This window comes from Agelaius phoeniceus, chromosome 2 (assembly GCF_051311805.1).
Source record: "Agelaius phoeniceus isolate bAgePho1 chromosome 2, bAgePho1.hap1, whole genome shotgun sequence".
Classification (NCBI taxonomy): Eukaryota; Metazoa; Chordata; class Aves; order Passeriformes; family Icteridae; genus Agelaius; species Agelaius phoeniceus.
The window spans coordinates 101,556,911-101,583,347 of NC_135266.1; the positions used below are offsets into that span (position 1 = coordinate 101,556,911).

A 26,437-nucleotide genomic window follows, 5' to 3' on the forward strand; every position below is an offset into this window, starting at 1 on the left:
GCAGAAGTCTATAGGTGAGAGATTCCTTTCTAAACTAAATTGCTTAGTATTGCTTTAGTATTTATAATTATGGTTTTCATCTACTTTTCTAAACGTATTTTCATTCTAAGAAACGTATCAAATGCAGAGATCCATGAACTGCAACAGTTACCTAGCAAAGAGGTAGAAATTAGTGTTCAAAAAAAGTCATCTGAGGACAAGTTATTCCTTATTTGAAAACTATTTTGAGCAAGCACATATTGCACCTAGAATAGATTTTAAGGACAAATTTTCCAGCAGTTTTCCACTTGTCTTTCTCCCTTTTAACAGATGTGCTCTTTGTTACTCAGTCCTTGGGAGCCAGGCTCCCTTCCACTACTGCACATGCTGAACATCTTTTTGGATAAAAAACTGCTCTGTTTTCTTCCACAAACTTTTGTACCAGCAACTGCTACCCCAACTGCTGTTTAGAGGAACTGAAACATTTTGGGGAAAAGTGCCTGACTGAGGTACTTGATCCACTGAAATTTTTTAGTGCCTAAGTTTTAAGGATGAGTGAACCTGGAGGATTCAAATTCTTTGCTGTCATATTTGCTCTTCATTCATGCTATGTTCATTTACAAGTGAAAATATTATTTAAATAATACATTGAAATAATTTAAATAGAACAAACATCACAGTTTCTAATGACAAGGTGGTACTGACCTTTCTTGGATTAAAGTGCAACTTGTTCAAATGCCTGGATGTGTTATAAGAGTAACCTGTTTATCCCACCCATCCTGTCCCATAAATGGTTCCATTTTTTCCCCTGAAAACATGACAGACATCTTACATGAATAAATCAATTTTATTTAAATAAAATTACAGGTGTTTTTTGTCCAGTAAAAATTAACATATAGTTTTTCAAAAAGGCACCAATATTTAAAAATAATTTAAATTTTCTTGAGAGCAGCTTCCTTTTTCTGAGTGGTGTTTGTAAACTTGTTGGACTTTCCTCCCCTCATTCAACTCAGGCAATACCTGCTGCTTGTGAAATGATGAAGGCTGCACCTTCTTCATTGTGATAGGTGCCCCACTGTTCCTGGGCATCTCTTTAGAACACAGGAGAATGGGTCAGATGTTCCATGTAGCAAAACCTCACTCTGAAATAGGGTGTCCCTCTCCTTTGTGGCACCATACACTTGTCAGGCACAAACCCCTGCTATGACATTCACTTTCCATGTACTGTAAATAATAAAAATTAAATTCCAAAAGTTACTGTTTCTTTGAGACTTCAGGATCTGGTTTTCCTTGCATTTCTCCAAACTTGATAATGCAATGCCACATTTCCTAATGTGAGGAGAGAGCCTTTTGCATGAAGCCTGCCCTACAGTTCTGTGTCAGACTCCAGTCTGGGCTTCTTTAGAGGTGTCTTTGCTAAGCCTGGTTGCACCAAAACCAGCAGACGTGTTGGGCTTATTCATCCAGTTCTGTGATCATTTACAGGAGATTCACAGCAGGGACACAGAGGGAGGTGCAGGCCAAATCCTGCTCAGTTTTTCCCCAAAAAGACCCAGCTTTACAGCCACCGCTGGATAAGGACAGAGCTGGAGTCCCCAGGTCCTCCCCACAGGAGGAGCAGTATCAGGCAGCCACTCTCTGTCCAATAAATTCAAGTACTGTCACTTTTTGCTTCTGTAAAAGCAGGGAAGTGTTTTCAAAAGGAGATTTTGCTAAGCACCTTCCATGTGCACAGCTTGCCCATGAGGTTCACTTCATTGATTTATTTTATTATTGTGACAGACTTTTGTAATAATCCCCAAGTTCTCTTTGATGCACAAACATCATCCTCTCTGCCCAGCACTACAGAAGCTTTGTAGCTCAACCATTCTAACAGGAAAAAGGATCTGCCCTTTAAAAAAAATCCCCACAATTTAGAGACAACTGTGATGTGGTGCAACGGAGGTAAGATCCTAACAGGAATACATTTGGCAAATGTATCCCTGCTGCAATTAACAGGCAAGCTCCTCAGGGAAGCCCTGGATCTTCCTTCTCCAGAAAATCTGATTTTAATGGAACCACAGTAATCAAACTCCAGTCTTAGATTTGCAGAGTGGAGTGAATAGAATTATTTCAGAGTTTGTAGTAAAACCACTGTAAAGCTGAGACACAGAGCTACAAATATGCCATACCAATACCTATCTTACAAGAATATCCTGGGCTTTACTAAGGTTTGTGACAGGCTTTACTAAAGTTTGCCAAAATCTCCAAAAGTCTTCAGAGAAAGGCATTGGAAAAGGGCCAAGAATTGCTAAGGAAAGCAGTGATCTTTGGCTAGCAATGTGCAATTTCCTCCTTGACATTTGTAAATGTAGAAATGTATGTGAGCCAACTACTCTTGCTTTCCAAAGATTCATCTGGATTATCTGGCACCTGGTTACAGGTGTTACTTCACAATACTTGGCAAACACCTAAAATTATTTTAAAACTTATCAACTGAAGTCTTCTAAGAAGACATACTAAAGCTCAGACAGTTTATTGTGCTTTTCATCCTGCTTAGTAGTTATCTCTTTGGTTTAGAGATACAGCACCTTAATATTTACATGGTATTAAATGTATTTATCAAGAAAAGCAGTGAAGTTTGAAGTTTGCATTGTTCCTGCCTGTGAGAAGCAAAGTAGTTTCTGATGATGTCCTTCAGAATAAACAACACCACTGATTATATAAAGGCACTGGCAAAATTGACAGACTAAAATACAGTATTAACAGCATGTGAAGCTTAGAAAGGGGCTCCTTGAAAAAGGGGAGATAAAAGGTACATCTTAAAAGTGAAGTAAATATTTATGTTGTATTGAAGGTAAAGTAGTTTTAGAAAAAGCCTGTAAGGATTTTTTGGGATCCCTTTGAGGTACAAACTATTTTATTAGCTAGCTTTTTTAAGCAATCATTTTGCTGCCATTGGCCATGAACACTATGCTTTTCACTAGGTCAGTTTGCACGGATTAAATAAATGCAATTAAAAGGCATGCAAAACCATCTCATACAGGGAAAGGGATGCAAAACCATCTCATCCTGCCCACAGAGCAGAATTACCCACTCCTGACTCAGGTGATGGATCACGTCTGCTCTGAATCCTGCAGAAAACCACCAAATTCCACCTAAGGAAAGGAAATAACTTTGGGAAAGAAACTGGTTTTCAGTTAGGTGCTGCCTGACTGGATACCCCTCAGCCTTTTTGGAAAAGAAATTGTTCCAGGGAAGGCAGGGTCACTTCCACTGCCTTGAAAAGTCAAAGGATAGCAAAGAGACAGGACTGTCTAGGCACAAGCACAAACAACCACACTGGGTTTTGATCACTGTACACATCTTTGGTCCTCCTGCCAGGTTTGGTGGTGTCTCTGGGGGGGGAACACTGCACACTCTTCAGTGAACCACTCAATGGGTTCACAGTGAGAAGTTCTTCCTGTTTAACATAAAGCCACAAGCAAGACACAAAATTGTTACACACAACAGCTGCAAGACTGTGATTTCTTTATCTTGTTCTACTGTTATCCAGGTCTGCACAGTTATTTATCCACAGGTACTTGCAGGGCAACCAACACACATATTTAGACACTGATTATGGAAACTTCATGTCCAGCAGTAGCTGAAAAACATTTTGCTTAGCTTTTAATAAGGCAAACATACAGACTTCACTGTGCCACCTCATCCACATCAAGTCTGTCTAATACTAGTCTGATTTTCTGTGAAGCATGTGATAAGCAATGTACTAGTGCAACAGCTATGAAACAATATCAAGCTTACCCTTCACAAAAAAAAAAACAAAACTGTGTAGATGTAGACATCGTAGGGGATTGATATTTGCAAAGTAAGTCATAGTAAAGAATGAATAAGATGGCAAAAAAATGTAGAAATGAGGTATCAATTAGCCTAATCGTTGGAGTGGGCAAACTGGTCAAGACATACTCATGCTAAATTTCTTCTTCTGACTCATGATCTCGTTCAGCTGTTTTCAGTAAACCCATTTCCATGGGCTGGGACTGCTTAACCTTCGAACGGACCACCCTGGAAACAACAACAACAACAAAGATGTCAATGGTAACTCAAGGGCTCATCTGACCATTTTTTACAGGGTAAAATCCTGCTTAACTCTGGTTCTTGGGGTCTCTAGCTGGTCAGAGTGACCCCGAGATGCATTAGAAAGTCTCTTTTCCCAGCCTGGCGGTCAAAGAAGGAGTCAGAACTCTTCATTTCTCAGTCTCAAGGTTGTTTATTGCTTCTTATCTGTAAAATTCTTTCTCCTGTCCTGCTGAGGTCAACCCAGCAAGACAGTCTGAGGCATTCTGCCTGCCCCTGGGGTGGTGTTATCTTTTTATACTAAGAACTACGTGTACAATGTTTACAACTACTTTCCAATACCTATCGCCTGTGTTACACAGTGAGCTTCTACTCTAAACCAATCTAAAAGTGCCAACATCATCCAGAACATGGAGGCCAAGAAGAAGAAGGAGAAAGGCTGGACATGCCCAGATTCCTCCATCTTGCCTCCTGAACCCCCATTCTAAAAACCCCAAAAATCTATTTTTCACCCTGTGATAAATTCAGTATCATTCTACTTAAACTTTCGTGGCTTCTAATTCTTCATATAAGGTTGGTAATTGTTTTTTCCAAGGGCTAAATCAAAGGCACAGGGGTCTTGGGCTCTGGGCCAAGGTCTCTGAGCCCCCTGGGCAGGGTCTCAAGCCCTCCAGGGCAGCCAGAGGAATTTCCTGGGTTCCAACAATCAGCAAGTTAGGATGACTCCTTCTGTGATTCTGTGGTTAGGAAGTGCTGCCTTTACTGATCTGTACTCAGCTTGCAAGGTCTTGTTCCTATGGACATATCCCAGAGCACTCCAAACAAACCTCAGTGAACCCCCCAGAAGGTTCAGTGTCGTGCAGGAGCTGTGCCCACGTGGGAAGGGACCATAAAGCTGTGAGAAAGAGTCTGGCTAAACCACCCTCAGAGGGGAGCTCTGCCTGTGTGCCATGATCAGCCTTCTCTGATCATGGGGGCCTCATCTGAGGCTGCAGCAGCCACTGGTCCCAGCATCAGAAAGGACCTGAGATTGCTGCCCCTTTCTCAAGAGCTGCCCCTCTTTATACAGTAAAGCAGTTACCCAGCCTCGAGTGCTGGTGCCTCTCAGACTGAGACACAAAAAGAACTGGCACCTCAGTGCAAATCAAGACTGGAAGAGCTATGTATTTAACATGATTAAATAGGGCTATTAGGATGGTAGGGATAAAGCAAGGGTGAGAAGCATGTTTAGGACACTGCAGGAAAAGGCTTGGTAAGGTCCTGTGGACAGAAGGTGGTCACATTCTGTGATCTGATGGCAGAGGCATTTTTACAGCCAAATTAACACTGCAGTTGGAATTTTGTCAGAATTAGCACTGGGCAGTGAGGAAAAGGGCTAACTTTAGACATTAGGGGGTGAAAATGACTGGTGAAAAAGAAATCAGGATTGATCACAGGAAATTTCTAGCAAGGAATTCTGTGTAATAATCTTCAGAGTAAAGTCATGAAGCCTGCTCTTTAAGCCACTTAAAATTAGCAGAGATGAGCAGTTGGAGTCTGCAGGTAAAAAAATCTCCTACTTCTGACTTTATATGCACTTACAAATGTGGAAGACTATTGGTGCTCATTTTATGTGAGAAGCATTATGCTATGCTCTCAGAGCTGTATTTATGGATGCATTTTTCCCCTTTTTACTGAAGCAATACCATGTGCTTTTCATTGATTACTAATAACTATTTTTATTTTACCTTGCAAGACAATTACTTCATAGAAACCTTTTCATTTGCCAGTGAAACTTTCCTAAAATAAACCTCCAACTAAACTAAATAGACAAGTCACCAAAGTTTCAGTGTTTCAAGTAACTTACCAGCTGACAATTGTGTAATTCACTGCAAGTATAAGAAAAGCAAAAGCATAATGCCAGCAATAGCACATGGTCAGAAACATCATGTTAGTGTGATCTGTCTGATTCCACTCTGGGCTTCCATTTGGGGGATAAAGCACAAAGCCAATCTGTAATAAAATAAAAGAGATTTAGTACATGTCATTTGATGAGCATCCTGTGCCATATTGTGTTTTATGCTACCCATCACAAGGCAGACATTTAATTTTCTTATGGTGTTGCTTATTTCTGTGTTTACTATTAAAAACAATTTTGTAGTCAATTTCAGGTGTGATGGAACGCTTTAAACAGCTCTGTGCAGAAATGCCTTTGAAGATAAAGTGACAGTCCCAGAGACCCACTGCTCTTGCCCCGAAAATTAAGGAGCCTGCCCAACAGCCCAGCCCTGCAACAATCACAATTATGCACTGCAAGGAGAGGGGCTGGTGCTCAGCCCTGTGTGCTCTGAACTGAAATCACCTTATGGATCAGAAAAGCTGCCTGGCCATTTGCACTGCCTCCCTTCTTCCCAGCAGTGGCTGGGAATGCGTTACATGGCTGGGAAGATGAATAATCAATGAACTAATAAAAGAGAGCCACAATTCTACTTCTTCTGGGCCATCCAAGGGAAAGGCCCAGATGGGAATGGAATAAAAATGGAGCTTCTTCATGCAAGACTGTAAGTTCATGTGAAATACATGGCTGATTTGTTTATTCAGAGCTGGGAAAGATCAGATTCATATTTGTGCATAAAATGTGAAAACGGTTAATCCTGGGGCTATGCAGGGTTTGCATGACAAACACCAACCTCTGTACTGCTTAATACTATTCAAAGTCCTCACTCAGCAGTTTAGCTGGGAATTTAGAAACTGGGAAGAGGAGAGGAAGAAGGAGGGGAGTGAATTTTGCATTTCCATGCAGAGAATTCAATGAATGAGGGTGTTGATGATGCAGAAAGAAAGTCCCTTTACCTTTTACAAATTTCCTGTGCTGCAGCCAGTGTGTGGTTTTCAGTCACACAGATGGTTGAAGTCTGATGCGGGTGTGAAAAAAGCCACACTTAAATTTCTTCTATTTTTAGTACTTCAATTTTTACTTTGAAACAAAACCCACATTGTCTCTAGAGCTAAACAAATCATCTGTTCTAAAATTAGATTAGGCAGAAAACAATGAATAAATGGTTGCATCTATTCCTCCTATGTAAAGCTTCTTAAATCACTGTCTGGAAGTTTGCAAACAAGAAAATAAAACAAGAAAATGAAACAGCAAGTGCTGCAGCATCACATTCTTGAGTTCACTTATAGAAAAATACAGCCAGTTCTGAGGTCTGTCTCCATGCCAGAGAAAGCATTTAAGTATTTGATTTGGTGCTGAGTGTCCAGTTCTCCTAAGAAACAGCAAACATTTTTATTCATCTTGTCTGGCCAGCATAGAAAAAAGGGAAGCCAGTCTAGACATGCCGGAAGGAAAAATCATTGCAGTGACCTCAATTCCCCACTATAAGATGAAACACACATCAGCACCAGTGCTCCTACTTCTGTTACAAACTCCTAGCAGCTCCTTAAATCTGTCTCTTGTCCTGACCGCAGAGAAAGAGTCACTGTCAAATATCGGTTATTGGATAGACTCACGAGTAAGTGAGGGCATGGAAGCTACATTTTGAAGAGTCCCTTCAGGAGCCACATCCCTGAAATATCAAAGTTTTGGCTGTTCTTTTTTCTGCTCAGCTCCCAGAGCACTAGAAAAGCAGGAGGCTTTAGACCACCTAGTCTCCTAATGAGAATCTGTAACTTAAATACCTTTTGGCAATGTCAGTGAGGCCTTTGCCTCACCTGTCCTGGGTGTCTACTCACTGCTCCAGCAGCTGACAGTAGAGACTCTTTGTAAAGAACAACATCTATTTCCATGCTCTAAAATCACTGCCACTTGACTGGCAAAATTGGAACAGGATGTTACAGGGATCAGAGAGCTCTGTAATGTGGAGAACTCAAGGAAAACACTTTAGCTTCTTTATTGATTCAAATAAAAGGCACTTGAAGTAAAACAGCTTCTTCTTCTTCTTCTTCTTCTTCTTCTTCTTCTTCTTCTTCTTCTGCTTCTTCTTCTTCTGTAAAATGGCTATAAGAAGTACTTTTATCTCTTAAAAGGAATATTTTTTGTTTAAAGGAACTTATTTTCTCTAAGTCTTTTGAGGTCTGTGTTTAAAAGGCATATCCATAACCTGTGAAACATCTACAAAGGGTTAAATGACTAATTTTGGTGAGGAAGAAATTACAAAGGCAGAAAAGTCCTACCTGCCAGAACCAGCTGCCCTGTAATATGCAGAGGCTTGTACGGAGCATCTCTAGCACAATACTGCCACGGAAAAAAACTTCCAAAAATATGCAGGCAGCAGCTCCAAAGATAGCAAATAGCAGTAACTGATGAACATGGACATCCAGCATGGCTCTCCCATGAAGATGGTAGCAGAAGAGAAAACCTGGAATAAATTGCAATCAGTTTAAGATAATTTCTTCCCTTGCAATTTCCTTGCATCTGCTTTTAGAAAACAGTGAAACATTTCTGGCATTTTTCTTTATGCCAGTATCACCTTCACTCACACTGGCTTTAGCTAACCAATTGTGCACCATCTGAGTACCTACATCAAACACATACCTGAGCTACTGAGCCCTTACCCAAAACAGGCTTTTGCTTCGATTTCCATAACATTTATGTTGCTGTCTAAGCAGGTAGGAAAGCTAAGATACACCTCTACAATGCAGGATCATGACCTGGGCAGTGTAATGAGGGCCAAGACTGATCTTTTTGTGATCTCTTTGAAGTGTTTCAGGAAGTGAAACAGGCAGCTCCCAGAGGGTCATTCTGCAAGGCTGATTTGAGATTCCCAGACTGTCCTGGATTGCCAAACAAATTGTATTCTGTTTGCCATCTGTATGGCAGCTGTCTTCTGTTAATTGGGCAGTTTTCTTTATCTCTTCCACACCCAGTCCTTCCTCTGGGGAGACACCTGCTGATAACAGGCTATTGAATGTCACTGCATGACTGATAAGAACTATAGCATCCCATTGGGAGATGCTCTGCCCAGAGGGAGGAGCCAAGCATTGCTACCCAGATATAATCTGGAGATTCTGGTCCTGGAAGTGAGTTTTTTGGGATGCTGTGGTCAAACCAATAGGTGCTCAGATTTGAATATTGGCACCTGGTGTGGCCACTGAGGACACGGATACGCCTCTGAGAACACAGGGGGTTAAAAGCAGAGAACCCCCAGGGAGAAGCTCTCTCTTGGGTTCCCTTGGTGAAAGAGGTCAGAGCTCCCCTGCCTGGCTGTGGGCTGGGCGGGTGAGGGGCAGCCATGCAGCCGGGTGAGGTAGGCCGGGCCTTGGACAGAGAGGGGAGGTGAAGGCCCCTGCAGGATGGAAGGGTGGAGGAGCACGGAGAGACATCAGGCAGCCACCCCCAGGAGAGAGAGAAAAAGAGAAAGAGAGAGAGAGAGAGAGAGAGAGAGAGGGAGAGAGAGGGCTGGTGCCTGTGCTTGTGCCACCTTGAAATTTGATAGTGGCCTCCTGAGAAGGAGAAGGAGGGGCTGCGAGAAGGTGCCCGGCAGGGCAGCCGTGGGAGTTCTGGACAGGCAGAGCCTGAGATTTTGACCCTTTTCTTGGATGATGGAAACCTTACAAATGCTGATCCTCCTGGAGTTGAATGAGAAGAGAGATAGAGATGACATAAGAGGAAATGGGTCACAAGAGAAGTTGAGAAGAATCTTGGGTGAGAGGGATGATGGAGTGGCCTTTGGCTGGACTTTTCTTGTATAGCCATGGACAGAACCATTTTTCCTGTGACACAGAGACTGCATTTAGGGGGAGGCAATGGCTCAGAGCCAAGAGAGTTCAGTGTTGGTAAGTGAAGGAGTGCGTGAACAGAGACGACGGGTGAGGAGGGTGGTAGTGGTGCCCTCCATCTTCAGTGAAGAAGAAGATCTCTGTTCTTGAGATCCCTCATCCCTCAGCCCCAGGGGGTGAATTTCGGGGGGGGGGGGGGGGGGGGGGGGGCAGGTGTCCCAAAAGTGAGACTGTGCTCTTTTTGGAACTGGGCAAAGCACCCTTAAAAGGGGAACCCTAGAAGCAGCTCTGGTCCATGCACAGTGGTGAGAGCACTGTACATGGAAGGAAGATGTCATGATGGCAAATGATCTCTGGGCAGTGCCATGAGTGACATGGAAACCCAAGAGGTCTCAACTGTGTTTCCTGGGGAAGCCTATGGCACAAGAGGGACTCCTCTCTCCTTGATGAACTGAGAATTGATTATCTAAAGGGTGGTGATCGACTGAGAGTTGGTGATCTGAGGGCTGGATGTATGGGAAATTTGGTGGGGGGAGGAGGAATGTTTTTGGAAGGCTTTCATTCTTTCTGTGTGTTTCTTTTTACATATAGTTGTAGGTTAATAAAGTTTTTCTTCTTCATTCCTAAGTTGGAGACTGCTTTGCTCTATTCCTGGTCACATCTCAGAGCAGACACCAGGGAGCATATATTTTCATGGGGGCACTGGCATTGTGCCAGCGTAAAACCACAACAAACACCAGCACAGCTTCTCCACTGGATTTCCCAGAGGAGCAGTTGCCTCTTCCACTGGATCTTCAGAGGAAGACTGCACCCTTCTACAGGATCCCTGCTCCAGCAGAACCACACCTGACACTCCAGGAGGGCTGCAGCCACAATTCCAATTGGACTGCTACCAACACCCTGACCCACAGGGTGTCAGGCTGTATTCTGACTCTGTCAGTGTTGTTTTAGTTTACTGCATTGTCTATTTTATCTTTTTATTTTCTTCCCTAGTAAAGAACAAAATAAAATGCTATTCCTGCTCCCATATTTTTGCCTAAGAGCCCTTAATTTAAAATTTATAACAATTCAGAGAGAGGGGGTTTACATTTTCCATTTCAGGGGAATGAAAATGTGTGCCGTAGCACACACCTGTCTTTCCAAACCAAGACACAGAGCAATGATCAATACCCATCCACAGGGTTCATGCACATCCCTGCAGGGGGAGGTAAACTGACCTTCAATGAAGACTGCTATGGAAAGCATCATCCTGTCCATGGCTGCTGGCAGTGCGTTGGTGCCGTGAGCCACGATGTCCACCAGCCCTGAAATGCCATAGAAGAGATACATGGTGGCATGCTGCCAGTTCATCAAGTGGTCCCAGTGCTTCTTCTCATAGTTGTACAGCTTCAGATGAGGTCCATCAGGAACAAACTGCTCAGCCACCATCCCTGTGCATGAAACAAGAAGAAAAACCATTTGTTCTGGTGCTTAAGGTATAAAGTAATGGCAAGTCTTTACACAAACAGTAGAGGCAGCAATACATCCCCATGCAGCATAATGCCAGAAAGTTTGGGGTTTTAGCATCACATAATCTGGAGAGTGGATTGCCAGAGGAAATCAGGCTTCAGTTCCACTCCTGGTGGAACTATTTGCATCTTGCAGTTTCCAGCAATCAAAATGAAAACAGCTTATTCTGTGCTGCTTTTTCTTCTTTCAAACAATTGCTATTGTAGTAGTCCTCTGACCAAATTTTTCAGCTGCCTGTTCCAATGGTTCAAACATGAGCATAACACACGCTGAAGTCTCCAAAAGAAAGATTTACCATTTCAGTGCCCATCCACATGCAGGATGACAGAGTTCAGACTCATAATTCAAAGGGGATTTTTCCTCTAAAGCCATAAAAGGAAACCCCTCCACCGTGCAGAGTTATTAAAAGTCCCATGGGAATGTACAGGGAGTGAGTATTTGAATCACTGCCCCTCTCTCTCCCTTACCTTGGCCCCTCAGTGTTTTGCTAACTAGCTGAGGTATTTCAGCAAGGGGAAACTGCTTTTAAATGCTTTATATGATCAATGAAGTTTGAGGAGGGTTTAAAAGTTGTTCTGTTTTTAAAACATAAAAGCTGATTACATTGTTTATAAAGCACAGGCCAGCATCCTGCTGTAAAGTAGATATGCTGTAGAGCAAATGCAGTGTTGTTCCACCTTTATTTCCAGTTTTCCTACCATGGAAACAGCAGATTTTACTCCTGTTGCCTTTACTATCTGCCTTAGCCAAGTGGTTTTTCCATACTTTTGATTTGAATTGGAATTTCCATATGTTAAAATAAGAACCTGTGGTTTTAAAGTGAAAATAAAACCAGTACATTAATGTTTTAGCTGCCAAACTACCTCTAGACACAGACTGGGGGATTTGTAGGAAAGGTGTCCACAATCATGCCTCAAAATGAATGCTATTATTTAGATTTTTATCATTTTTAATGATAAAAGTGTAGACACAACACAACACAGAATATCTTAACAGAGCAGAAGAAAAAGCAGGAACAAGATTTTGTCACAGCCTGCAGCTTGATTAGAAATGAGGAAATTCTTGGCATCTAAAGAAGAGTAGACAAATAGAATCTAGAAGTGCAAAAATGCTTAAAATTTAGCTATTTTTCAACTTGAGCTGCACGTGCTGAGCTCCTCGGATCCCCTGTTGTTTAGTTTACTTACCCTCTAAAGCCAAATCACTACCACACAGCCTGCCAGGATGGAAACAAGAATTAAACCCTTTCAGCCAGCTACACAGCTCCCAAAGTCATCCCAGTGGATTTGTACCAGGCCTGGACACAAGAGAAGAACAAACAGCTCCCCACACCCCATCACAACAGTCCTGCAGCAATAAGAGCTGGAGTTCAGCCTTTTTGTGTGAATATTTTCACTTTTAACTGAGATTAATCAAAAAATCATCTGTATCATTTACATATTTTATCAATAAATCAGTGCAGGCTTCCAGCATCTGAGATGGTTGAATTCAAAATAGAAAAGCAACACCTTCACAGTCTGGTGCTCCCAGCGTGCACATGGGAGCCCCTTGCCTAAACATCTTGGCTCCCTCCCTGAAGAGTGAACAGTACATGAACACTGAGATGTGGTCAGGAGCTGTCAAGTGGTCAAGAGTGGTCAGGAGACCTCACAGAAGCTCCAGAAGAGCATTATGGATGGAAACCACGTTATGGCCACAGCTGCAATTACCAGCAGCAGCCCCACCACATCTCAGTGGTTAAAGGGCAAAAGAGCAGAACAAAAGGAGATTCATTTTATCAGAGAACAAAAGTTAAAGCAAAAAGTGTTAGAAGGTACAGCCTGCCCTTAGTCCACCTCACTTACCAATGAGGGCAAAGACAGCTTTGATGATGCCCTCCACAAACTCCAGGCGCTGGAATCCTGCCCTGGAACCAAGGTAGCAAACGTTCTTGTTTTTTCTACAGGCGTACTTCAGGGGGTACTTCACTGACCACCACAAGCCAAAAAGAAGGAAAAAGCTCCCAGGCAGGGCATGCCCTTTGAAATTGCCCATGGTTTTCTGCTAGGCAATACCTGAGGAAGAAAGAAACAGAGACTGGTTATGGGAATAGTGTGAGAACTCTGTGGGTTATAATTCTAAAGGATCTCCTTGCATAGATCAAATGGGTGTCACTGAACTGATTACTCACAGTTAATTTAAAAATAAATTTGGGTACTTATCCTCCCAGCCACTCTCCCCAGTTTCACAGCTTTGCAGAAGCAGCAGAGCAGCTGACCTGAAATGCAGAGCTGGCAGTCAGCAGGGTAGGAGAAGGAAAAGCCATAGCACACTGTGTCTTGCTGTAGAAGTTGTGCTAGCGAAAGAGAGAACCTATATATTCAATATATACCCATCAAATGGGTAAATATTCACTAGTAAATTGTATTTTTTTATTTCAATCCAGATGTCTTGTTATGATTTACAAACATGAAGTAATTCTCATTATTTTATGGGTTAATTATGCACCCACCACTAGGTATATATTATCAAGTACATCAAGTGCACTGTGTGACAAGGTTATTACTTGGTCAGAATTATGTAGTCATTTAAAAGCAGTGCCATTCATAATCCTAGTAATTCTGGTCATCATCCCAAAATTTGGCATAGTTGCCTTTGAGCCAGTGGCTTCTTCATTAAAATGATGGTTCTAACATTAAATTGCAATTTTTCTTTAAGATATTGTAAATTGAGTTATTGTGCCTCATGCCCCAAAGGCACACTAAGTCTCTGCACAAGCAGCAATCAAGAATAACCACTTTAGAAGGATTGGCAGTCTGTACTTTCTGTTATTATTGTTGCTGACTTAAAAGTTCAATTGCCACACTGCACTGGAGTTGTCTGGCAATGAATGGAACATGGAAGCTCTAGTATATTTTTCTTTTTAATGAGTATTTCCTATGGTCAACTCTGCATAAGAAGTTTTAAACTGCAGCTTCTGGGCCATGGAGCACTTGCAGAGTTCATGTAAGGCTGTCTAGTCTGTGTGAGCCCTCTCCTATTTCTGGAGGCTAAACTCCACTGAAAGCCTTAACTTTTTTTTTTTTTTTTTTTTTTAAGAAGAGAAACTTTCCACATGCACGGGTCCTGGAGTTCTCCTAAGACTATCCAACTGCATGAGGAAAGTGGCCTCTATAGCCACAAAGGAGAAGAAAAGAAAATGTGACTGTTCATGCATAGCATGAGTCTGGCCTGATTTAAACAGGATGCAATCCTGCAGCCCCTCCCTGTCCCCTCCTCTTCCAGAGCTGAACTCTCCCACTGTAAGGGCTGCTGTGTGGGAGAGGTGAGCTTTAAAAGCTTTCCCTGGATAATGAATAATGAATAAAATCTTACCTAATTTCTAGGGAAACACTAGGGAAGCACAAGAGCAGAGAAATGTGATGCTGGTTGCCCAAGCAAGCCCATTCCTGGGTGTGTCCCTGCAGGTGTTGCTGTCTGCATGTGGAAGTTGGGAAGGAGAGCATGTGGAGGTGGGAAGCATCACCTGCCAGGCATGGGGCAGCCAAGGGGGCACAAGGGACATGGTTATGGACAAAACATGAAGGACTCCCACTTGGGGTTCCTGCTGTGTGGGGAAGGCCTCCAGCAGCTGAGGGCCCAGGAGCTGGGAGAGCCTTTCTCTGCCTTCTCTGCCTCCCCCAGCACCCTTAAAGCTCTGCTGGGTTGGTGCCTGTGTGTTTTGTTTGCAGGTGGGGAAAGCACTGCTCACCCTGCAGCAGCCCACAGCACAGTGGGGCTCTCACTGGTGAGGTTTGGGGAGCTCAGCCCCACAGGTGGGACCCAGCCCTTGCTGTCTCAGCCAAGAGGTTCTTTCTTCACTTTGGGACACCTTTAGTTCAAAGACTCTGACCTGCCTGCACATCCCTGCCAGTACTCACTGCACCACTGTTTGCCTCAATAAAGGGCAGCACTAACAGACAGTCCTCTAAACTGTGCTTTAACCTTTAAAATACTTCTTTTGCTTTTCAAACCTTAATTTCTGAGGTTTATTAAACATGCTGGACTGGAAGGTGTTGCTGTCTTTTCAGTCATGTTGGTCTTTTCCCTTCTTCGACTGAAAGGAAGAGAGGAGGAGAGGGGAGTGGCTTTTCCTCACCACATCTTACCTCAGTGAGCACAGTTCATTGACAAGACTTTATTCATTGTCATTATTATTCACCACAGGTACAAAGCAGTTCAAAAGGAACAATTTTCCCTGTACAGCACATCAAAGCAAAACAATGGATTAGAAAGATCAATGAAACCTCTGAATAACCTTCCCTTAGGAGAGTACAGCTACAGTAGGAGTGAAATGAAGAATTGTGTTGTTATTTGTAGTAAAACTTCAAAAGTAATTCTTAATCTGTAAATTCTCACCTGGGTTACCTAGATTTTTAAACACTGAAGGATTTTTCTGCACTAAATCTGGGCAAACTATCAAGAAACTTTGTTTTGAGCTATTTTTTGCCTTTCAAAACAAGCAAAAAGAAGAAAAGACTGATACAGCAGCTGATGTTCCACATCCAGTGTAAACAAAATGGAACCAGAAAAATTGCTTTTTTTGCTAAAAGAAGTACAATCACATATTATTAGCTTTAGAGAGTGTAAACTTCAGATTGAGTTCATCCAAAGGTGTAAGGGATTTTTTGTAGGATTTCTCTAGAAAGACACACATCAGTTCTGCTGGCCAGCTGTTGTGGCAAATCTTTGGAATGCTGCATCTCAACACAGCTGGTTTCAGAAAGGAGTTATACAACTTACCCTTTAAAGTTTTAGTGAACTTAAAAACATCATGACAGAGCTTGCCTTAAACTGAATAAACTTCCCAATTCATGAGTTTTCTCTTTTCAGGCCTGAGAGTTCCATTTGGTGAGTCTAGAATTCACCTGCCAACACCCACTGTTTTGATGTGACTGAGTTTTGTCTGCAAATAAACTGGGGGATATTGCACAATTTGGGGGCTTAATATGAAACTGAGGATATGGTGAGGCTAAGCACAGACTCCTCAGTAGGAGAGTCACTGTGGGGTCAGGAGATGCATCTGGGAGGTGGAAGGCTGAGGTGTAATGGGAGGTGAAAGGAGAGGAGAACAGTATGTCAGGCTGCTGCCTTTCCATGAGGCACTTTGGCATTCCCCTGTGCAGCCTGGGACAAAACATCTGCCAGCTCTTCTGCACAGCTTGAGAGCCAGACAGTTTTGGTACAGCAGGTGCTATTTATTGGATAAAGATGGCATCAGCATGTTCTGACAATACTTGATAAATTTGAGGGATTATTTTTACAGAGCCTTATCAATCTGTATCAGCAATGTCAGACTGATGTTGCAGGATGTGCAAATCCAAGACCCTCTCTTTTACCCTCAGTGATTTCAGGGCCAAGGCTGTTGGCAGAGCCACAGCCATGTTCTCAGCAGCAAACATTCCTTGCTGCCCACAACCCTCCCTACAGTTCACCATCTTAGACTGGATATCAGGAGAAATTTCTTCACTGAAAGAACTGTCAAGCCACTGCCCAGGGAAGTGGTGGGATCATCATTCCTGGAAGTATTTAAAAGGTATGGAGATGTGACTCCTGGGACGTTGTTTAGTGGAGGACTTGGCAGTGCTGTGTTAATGGTTGGACTCAATAATCCGAAAGGTCTTTTCCTATCTGAATTCTGTGATTCTATGGTCTGCCAGAGCTGTAAGCAGAGTTGACCCACACACAGGGGCCACGAGGCCTGGCCCCAAAGCCACCTGGTCCCACAGGTGCCACACATTCCTTTAGCTGGTAACCTGCTTCACAGCTTCAACTCTGTCCAAATGCTTCTCCCAACCCTGCCAGGCAAAGGCAGTGGTTCTGATGCCTACAAAAGACAGACATCAAAAGGCACACAGCTGGCATCACAGGATCACTAGATTGGAAGAGACCTTCATGATCATTGAGTCCAACCCAGCCCTAAAACTTCGACTAAACCATAGCACTGAGTGCCACATCCAGTCTTTTTTAAACACATCCGGGGATGGTGACTCCACCACCTCCCTGGGGAAGCCATTCCAGAATTTTACCACTCTTTCTGTAAGAAACTTTTTCCTAATATCCAGCCTATTATCCAACCCTTGGTGCAGCTTAAGACTGTGTCCTCTCATTCTGTCCATTGCTGCCTGGAGACAGAGACCAACCCCCCCTGACTGTAGCCACCCTTCAGGAAGTTGTAGAGTGATAAGGTCACCCCTGAGTCTCCTTTTCTCCAGGCTGAACACCCCCAGCTCCCTCAGCCCCTCCTCACAGGGTTTGTGTTCCCAGCCCCTCACCAGCCTCGTTGCCTCCTCTGGATGTGCTCAAGCATCTCAAGGTCCTTCCCAAACTGAGGGGCCAGAACTGGACACAGCACTCAGGGTGTGTCCCCACCAGTGCCAAGGGCAGGGGAAGGATGACCTCCCTGCTCCTGCTGGCCACACTGTTCCTGACACAGGCCAGGAGCCCTTGGCCTTCTTGGCCACCAGGGCTCACTGCTGGCTCATGCTCATGTCAGCCAGTGCCCCCAGGTCCCTTTCTGCCTGGGCACTGTCCAGCCACAACGTCCCCAGCCTATAACATTGCAGGGGGTTATTGTGGCCAAAATGCAGGACTTGACAGTTTCTCAGGGGAATTGGAGAAAAAGGTAATTAGGCATAATTATGGCAACAAACTCAATTGTTAAGGTAGTTTATAAATTTTAAGTACCGGCCAATGTTTCTGCAGCTGACTGGAATAAAGAACAAGAATAATTTACAGGTACCCATGAATGTGAGATGCTTCTTTTTTTTTAATGTGAGAACTCCCAACATAGTTTTTCTTGCCATAGCCACAGAAAGCACTTCTTGATTAAGGTTTTTCCAGTAACTAGAAAGCTGCATGGTATTGCAAAAGTGTTTTACATCCACACTTTGCCAAACCAATACAGACTGTTCACAGCTGCAAACAAATTCCCCATGTAGCCATAAAGCTTTGTGTACCTGGGCTGCTCATCCCTCTGTTCAGGCTGCATCTTACTCCTTGGGGTCAGAAGGGAACATGGGATTCCACTGAAAAAGGAGGCTTCCAGCACCCAAGAAAAGGTGTGTGTTTTTGTAGCTATTAAGAGCTGCCTTTTTAGCCTGAAAATTATCTCACACCATCAGAAGCATGAAAGGCAGGCAAGAAATAGACTCAGATTTAAATATCCTCTGATAGTTTCGGGAGAGATGTTTTGTAACATTTACCAGCTTGATTTCTGATCTCCACTTTTGTGGGGCCCAAGGCAAGACTGCAAGTGCTGTGGAGAAACCCTACATGCCACCTGGTTACTCAGAAGGCTTCTCCATTGCTTCTGGAAGAGCCAGGTTAGTTTCCTTTTGATCCCTTTTCCCTTTAAAGGACAGACAGAGGTTTAGGCAGCACAACCTCCATGGGCCAGGGACATGAGCAGTAGCTGAGCCAGAGCTTGCCCTGCAGCAGGCAGCTTCCCTTCCCTGCACATTCTCCTGCCACAGCACTATGCCCTGCAATTTCCTGTGTTTGTCAAGCCCTGGGGGATTCTACAGAGGACTGTTCACCAGAAATGTGGATTTCTTTTCCAGAAATTACACAAGTTATAAAGCCACAAACTCACTCTGCTGCAATGCTTCCATTTCTTCTACACAACCATATCACAAAGGTTAAGCTCAAAGATTAAACATCACCATTTTTTTCTTCCATATGATACATTAGAAAATAGTGATGTGGAGTTTATAATATTTGATGGGAAATATTTATTTATCCATAACAGCTGTGGGCATGGATTGTGATATTGGTGAGAATGATGTACCCAGATAAGAGGAGGAAATAACAATTGTAGACATTTTCCAATCAGCGCACAAGCTGTGATCATACAGCTTTTACAAAAAATGGAAACCAGCAAAGCTGAAATGCATGTAAGACAAAGGAAATCACAGACAAGTTTAATTCAGTACCAGAGTTTCCTAGTTGCAGCTAAAGATCTATTCACGAGGCAAGTGCCTTTTGTCCTGCAGCCATTGTGCCGTAAGCACCACGGCCAGCCAGGCTGATTGAAAAACTGTCAGCTCCAAGTACATTATTCACTAAACACACTCCTGGTTTCATGTCATGACTGAAAGCATTTCAGAGATTCCAGCTCCATGTTTCCAGATGAGATCACTGCTCTCTCTGGTGTTAAGGAAATACTCAGCTGGCACTACAGCTGCTTTAGAATTAGACTGGAACTAAGTACTGTGTGTATGAATGAAAGCAGGACAAAGACTGTTTGAAATGCTGAAAAGTGACAGGTCAGCCTTGGTGGGTTTGGCTTAGGGGTGTGTGGGAGATAAAGATTTTCAGGTAAAGAAAATAAAAAGAAATGTCATAAACACACATCTCCAAAGTCTGTAGGAGAAGAATTCAAGCTTTGAGAGAATCTTCAAGCCTAGAAGACAGGGATGAAAACCAAAAATCCCAGAGGTAATCACCAGAAATCTACCTGCTGGCCCTAGAAAAAGGGACTCTGGGACACAATCTCCCACAGTGATGAGTTTGGGCCCACAACTTTTACCTCTCTATTTTTTTTCAGTGCCTCACATCTGTCAGAGACTGTTCCTTCCCAGATACTTGTCAGCCCTCTGAGTGCTCCTCACTGTGTTTGTTATCTCTCATGACCCTCCACTTTCTGGCTCTCTTTCCCTGTTCTCTGCACATCTGCTGACTGTTTCTGTTCCCACAGATGAGCAGGCTATCTCCAGGGGTTACCCGGGGACAACAAGTACTACATAACAATCTTACCATTGGCTCTTGATATCTGAGCAGCTGCTCCTCTGGGATATGAAATTTTTAGTCTTCAGGACTGCCAAATTGGAGCCTTTCTCAGAGCACCACAAGTTCAAAAAGCTTACACACACAAAAAGTAAACCTGGTAAGTGGATGGGACACACAAGAGTCATTTTTTCCTAGGAAAGATTCATAGTTCCTGTATTGGTCATAAACCCTGGTATTTCTTGGCACTGGCTGAAATGAAGGGTGAAATGTCAGGAAACTGCTGCAGGTACAGCAGTGCTGCCTCTGGTGGGACCAGGTTTGGCCCCAGCCACCACAGCCACTTCCATGGCACAGTGGGGTGCCCCTCTATGGGCCCCCAGGCAGGGCAGCAGTTCCCTTCTCCACAGAGGGTCACTGCAGGCTGCCCCCCTCCAGCTGAGGGGCTGCAGCTCCTCCCAGCCTGGCAGGTTCTGCTTGTGTGTGGCAGAGGCAGAGTGCTACCAGAGAGAGGGCATAAGGAGGGACTTGCTGTGACATCCTGCTGCTCTGCACTAACAGCTGAGAGCATCTCTCCTGTCCAGGCCACCCAGAGCTGGGCTCAGCTGGAGCTCTTAGTGCTTCCCTGTTTTAATCCAAGTTGTGCTGGCTAGTGACACTTCTATATGTGCTCATTCTCCTTTGGAAGTCAATTCCTTTTATCACAGTATCACAAAGTCATGAAATTACAGAATAGTTACAGCTGCAAGGGACTTCTGCAGGTCATCTAGTCCACCCCCCCTGCTAAAGCAAGTTTATCTAGAGCAGGTTGCCCAGAATATCTTGAATATCTCCAGTGAGGGAGAATCCACAACCCCTCTGGACAACCTGTTCCAGTGCTCAGCCACCTGCACAGGAAGGAAGTTTTTCATCATGTTCAGGTGGAACTTCCTGTGTTTCAGTTTGTGCCCATTGTCCCTTGTCCTGTCACCAGGCACCACTGGCAAGATTCTGGTACCATCCTCTTGACACCAGCCCTTAGGATACCTGGATGTGGTTCCCTCTCAGCTGTCTCTTGTTCAGGCTGAACAGGCCCAGCTCCCTCATCTGTTTCTCTGAAGAGAGATGCTCCAGCCTCCTAATCTTCCTTGTAGCCCTCTGCTGGACCCTCTTCAGTAATTCCTTGTCTTCCTTAAACTCAGGAGCCCAGAACTGGACACAGCACCCCAGATGGGGCCTCACCAGGGCAGACTGGCGGGGGAGAATTACCTCTGTTCTTTAGAACAGCCCAGGTCACTTCAATGAACAGCCTCTGCAGGACTCTAGCTATTCCTGGAGTTCCATGGTCCAGCAGAGGTTACACTGCCACTGTTATGAGTAGAAAAGCTGCCCATTTGTTTAAAAGGTTGCAGAGTTCACAGGGTGGGCCAGTTGCTGCCAGGGTGGAGTTCTAACTGCTTGTTATTGTAATCACCTGTCATTTTCATTAACTACCTCTCATTGATGGTTAAGAATTCCCCCTTTTCTCGAGTGACACCCTACTGTTTCCTGGAGGATGGCACCCAGACGGTGAAGGGGAAGGGACATCGAGCTAGCATGCAAATGACATCAGATCCAGCATGCAATGGGAGAAACCCCTCACCAAACCTAGCCAAAAACCCCTAAAACAATGAGCCAACACAAAATTGATGAATCAAAGTGATGTCTAGATGTGAGGAACAGAATCTAATATCTGCCAAGGCTTTTTTTTACTCCTCACCCTAACCTAAAGATGTCAGCTAGATGGAGGACCTTGAATATTGACCCAAAAGGCAAGGGGTTTTCCTGATGCTCCTGTCCAGATGGAGCTCCCAGCTCTGCCCCCAGACCAGTGGACAAAGCTGCACTTTTCCTCTTGCTCTGAGTCACTCCTGGGAGCAGTGGCAGTGTGAGCATGGATGCATTGGTTCTCCCCACCTGAGCTGATCACTTTTAATAAAGGCTTTAAAAAGGAGAAAGATTTCCTGCCTGTGTGAATTTCAGCTTCTAGAAAGGCTGCTCCATGGCTTTCCCACAAAAACCAGTTCTGTAGGGTGCAATATCTGACTCCTCTCTATCTTTCCAGTTGTGTTCACTTGCATGTTCTTGGCTTCCTAGCAGGGAAAAGGCTTCCTAGGCTAGGAAAATGTCAAGAGAGCAAAAGTTTGAAGTATCAACTGATGATTTAGAGATCAGAGCCCTGCTCTGGAGAGGAAATGAAATAAAATATGGATTGGTTTCTGTTGGCATCCTTTTTATAGACCTCCTCCTACAGCATCTTGACAGTACAGTTGGGGTTTCAGTGGAATGGTCTTGTACAATAGCAAAGCTGACAGGACTACTGGACTATGGAAAATATTTGTAATAAATACTAATGACTACATGGGCTGTGAAAGATCCTGCATTTGGCACTTACAAAACTCCTTACACACTCTTAGAAGTTACTGCAATTGTTATTAATGTCTCCAAACACTTCTTGAAGACAAGAAGACACAACCCAAAAAAACGGGGGGGGGGGGGGAGTCTACCGAGAAAACTGAATGCTTGAGCGGTCTTCAGTGAATATTTTCCACCAGCAAAGAAGCCATATCTGAAAGAAAGTTCTGTGCTTAGAGGAGGACAGGTCACAGAATCACAGAATCAATTAGCTTGGAAAGCACCTCTCACATGACTGAGTCCAGCCTCTGATCACCACCCTGCAGCTACACCACAGGGCACTGACTGGCACAGCCAGCCTGTCCTTCAACATCTCGGGGACAGTGACTGCACCACCTCCCTGGGTGGTCCAATGCAGTGTCTAATCACCCTTTCTGTGAAGAAATTCTTCCTAATGTCCAACTGAAACCTCTCCAGGCACAGCTTAAGACTAAGCCCTTTCATCCTGTCCCTGCTTGCTTGGGAGAAGAGGCAGACCCACCCCTGGCTACAGCCTCCTTCCAGGTAGCTGCAGAGGAGGTAGAGGAGGGGTGAAGGCATCAGGGTGTGGAGTACAGGGCTTGCTGACCCCAAAGAGTTATAATTCCTTGGCTGCAAGGGTTTCTCCCTTACAATAACTACTGGTGACTGTGCAGAAAAGGCATTAGAATTTCTCTCCATTATGTACAGGACCAGACACTGGGGTGACCAAAGCCTTTGAATGAGAAACTGGATTACAAAGAAGACCCTGTTTTAAGGAATCACCAAACACTAACAAAATATGGGAAGCAGAATTGTCATCTGTGCTGTGTGCATTAGTAAGCTTTCATCTTAAGGACAGTCTCAAGTTGAGAAAAATGGGAAGGGAGCTCATATCAACAAATGTGAGGTCATTATTAAGTCCTTGATGGTTTTAATAGGAAGGACTTTGTTTTTCTTACTGAAAAACTACAAAGAGACTCAGCTTCCTAATGTAAAGCTCATACCAGTTCATACTTGGGCAGCAAGCAGGTGACACTTGTAAGAGCTGAACTTCTTCTGTCCCCTGAAGGGGAGAAGGCTGGAAACATGGTACATGTGTCCAGAATATTGGCTTCTGCTGTGAGACTGAGCTTCATTTTGCTGTCTCATCCCATAGAGAGCCAGCCACTTGTTCATGAATCTCTGCTTTCTGAAGTTATTCCATTAAGTGTTCATAACCTTCTGATAAAGTTATAGAATAATTTGTGTTGGAAGAAACCTTTCCACCTGTCTGAGCAACCAGTGCCAGTGTCTCACCACCCTCCTCACAAAAAATTTCTTTCTTATATTTAATCTAAATAGACCCTCTTTTAGTCCTATCAACAAGCCCTACTAAAAAAACTGTCTCCATCTTCAGCCACCCCATTTGTCTTTGCAGTACAGTTAGGTAGTGTGAGCCCTCACTGCAAACAAAGTGATTAAAAATAAATGTTTAAATCTTATGCATTTGAAGATTGCAACCAATTCTATGAGTGCTTGAGTCTTGCAGCATTCTGCTGTGATAAGAAAAAAATATATTAAAATTTTCTTATCAGTAATTTCCACAAAGCTGTGCAACAGAGCAGGTGGGATTTGCACCTAGAGCTTTGCCCTGACGAACCTGCCTTTGTACCTTGAAGTTTTCTCTGCAGTCTTGTCTGTCTGTCTGTCTCAGACTACCTGATAATACTGCTTCTCCAAGGGGAGCCAAATGTACTGCCTCTACCAGCTACAGCCTGGGGGGACACACTATCAACAGCAGAAAGCTGCGTGGATGAAAACCAGAAAGAGAAACACTAATGAATAAATGGGAATGTTGGCAAGGCAGTCTGTAACACTGCTGCTAGCTGGGAGAAATGGCTGGCTGGCTTTGCCCAGCTAGAAGAGACAAAAGCTTGAGAGGTGTAGTTCCATTTTACAGGACCACCTCAAACTCATTACACTGGAATCACTTTGTTGTGCTAATACAACATTAGCAGAGACTGAAGGGTCCTCCATGATACAGCAGCAGCAGCTTCAGCTCCTGCAACCCCTCCAACAACACAATTAACAGAGGCAGCAGACCCAGCAAGATCCTCTTCCAAAACCACTGGCATTACAGATGCTACACAATTTGCCTTAGAAATGTCTCAAGTGCAAGGTGATTTGGAGCAAGAGTTTTAGGAGTGTTGCTCACATAGCATTAAAAAGTTATAGCAGGACCTGATTTAGGCATAAATTGATAAAAGGGACTTAGGTCTCCTTTTTACCTTCTGGAGTCAAAAGCAGCACCAGGACCCAAGGTCTGGCTCATGCTGCATGATGGATAGAGCTGCCCCTGCAGAGAGTCATTCTACTAAAAGCAAAGGTATTTCAAAACCAATGTCAAATTATTTGTAATTCCTGGGTTTAGGAGCTTGTCTTGCTTGGAACTTGGAAGAGACAGTCAAAATTACTACTCCTGCCAACTGCAAGTGAGCATGAGTGTGTTTGGTCACGTGTAAGAAAAAGGAGCCAGTTGACAAGAGTTCCAACACTGGTTCATGCATCTCTTCAGGCTGGAAACAAGGAGCCCATTTTTGCCCTGCTGCACTGGCCATCTGCAGCACCGACTCAAATGATCTTTACAGGCAGATTTGTGGCAGGAAGAGAGTAAACAGCAGTTTGCCTAAACACAGGCATAATTATTCCAGCCACTCAAGGTTCTTTTGAGTTTTCTTCTCCAGCAGTTATTTCTACCCACAGTCTCCACAACTGTGGAGAGAAATCTGTTTGGTTTGCCCAGCTTCATTTGTAAAGAGAAAAATACAGAAAAAGCCACACAAGCAACCCTGAAAAGCAGCAAAAGACATCTGAGCAAACTTCTGAAAGGTAACTCCAGAGTCAATGATGAATTTGCATCTAAAGTGGATATTGGAAACACTCCTTTTACAAAGTACTTGCAGTGGCTTGGAGTACAACTTGTGCCACAATTTAAAGAGTTCCACAGAAACAGCAATATAAGATGATGCAAACAAATTTATACATAGTGGAGAAATCACAAGTCCTAAGTATGCAAATGCATGGTAATAATCAAACACTTGGTTCAAAAAGTAAAAAGCAGAAATACTTTGGTTTTAAGTACTTCAGTTCCCAAACTCTTCAGAAAGCCCTTTATCAAAAAGATAATATTTTTTAATACCATGTCAAGTATTAAGTGTTATTACAGTAAAATATGATTTATTGATGGAAAAGTTGAAACGAAATGGAACATATCCAGGGATGGAAAGTGTTTTTCTGAGGGCTATTCCGTTTTGAAATAAAATAAAGAGGCTAAGATAATTTTAGGGTTTCTCTCATAGAGTAGGAAGCCATGAAGTACATTTAAATTCTTTTAATTTTGCCTGGAAATTCAAGTTTGGATGTACATCTCCACTTGACACATCCAAGAGGGAGGGAGAGGAAGAAAAAAATCACGTAGTAAACTTAGAACTAAGCCGAACACTTAATCTCCCCTTTGTTTGACGACCCAGAACCTCGGCTGCAACTTTCCCCTCGCCCGTGGGGCAGAACGCCCCGGCTGCTGCAAGGGCCACGCTCGCATTCCAACTCCGGCAGCCCTGGCGAAAGCCATTGCTGATTTAAACGTCCCGTCCGCGCCTCTCACCCCAGAAGTGCCCCCCGAGGCAAACATGGAGTATTTGTCCTTTCAGCCGGCAAGACCCGACATCCCCCCGCCCTGCCCCGTCCCGCCGTCACCCCGGCCGGGGATCGGGGCCGCCGGGCCGCCCTTACCTGCGCCGCGCCCTCCCTCGCAGCCCCTTCTCCGCCTTCCTTCCTTCTTTCCTTCTTTCCTTCCCCCTCTCGGGGGTCTCGCTGCCAGCCCGGGCAGCGCCAGGGCAGGACCCTCCGGCTGCGGCCCCGGGGATGCGCCGCGGCCGCTCCAGATGTTTGCGCCGCGGCCGCTCCAGATGTTCCCCTGGCGGCCCCGCGGGGGGCGGGCGTTCTCCTCCCCGCCTGGCCGGGAAGGAGCCAGGGCAGAGCCAGAGGAAAGGGGCGAGGGGAAAGCGAGGGGAAA

At 44.1% G+C, this 26,437-nt stretch overlaps 1 protein-coding gene across 1 annotated transcript; it reads right to left on the reverse strand.

Moving 5' to 3' along the window:
- Nucleotides 1–813: 813 nt before the first annotated feature.
- TMEM45A (transmembrane protein 45A) lies at nt 814–26,437 on the reverse strand. Its single transcript, XM_054628067.2, has 6 exons — nt 26,155–26,437; nt 13,089–13,298; nt 10,953–11,165; nt 8,191–8,375; nt 5,882–6,027; nt 814–4,023 (listed from the first exon to the last, which is right to left on the reverse strand). The coding sequence occupies exons 2-6, from the start codon at nt 13,276–13,278 to the stop codon at nt 3,930–3,932; spliced, it is 828 nt and encodes a 275-aa protein (XP_054484042.1). The 5' UTR covers nt 13,279–13,298; nt 26,155–26,437; the 3' UTR covers nt 814–3,929.

Bases quoted from the DNA above. Each gene is read 5' to 3' on its own strand.
- TMEM45A (XM_054628067.2), bottom strand. From the start codon at position 13,278: ATGGGCAATTTCAAAGGGCATGCCCTGCCTGGGAGCTTTTTCCTTCTT. The intron at 11,166-13,088 runs GTAAGTGAGGTG...TTTCATGCACAG, and splicing joins AGCTGTCTTTGCCCTCATTG to GGATGGTGGCTGAGCAGTTT. The intron at 8,376-10,952 runs GTCAGTTTACCT...AATTTATTCCAG, and splicing joins CATAGCAGTCTTCATTGAAG to GTTTTCTCTTCTGCTACCAT.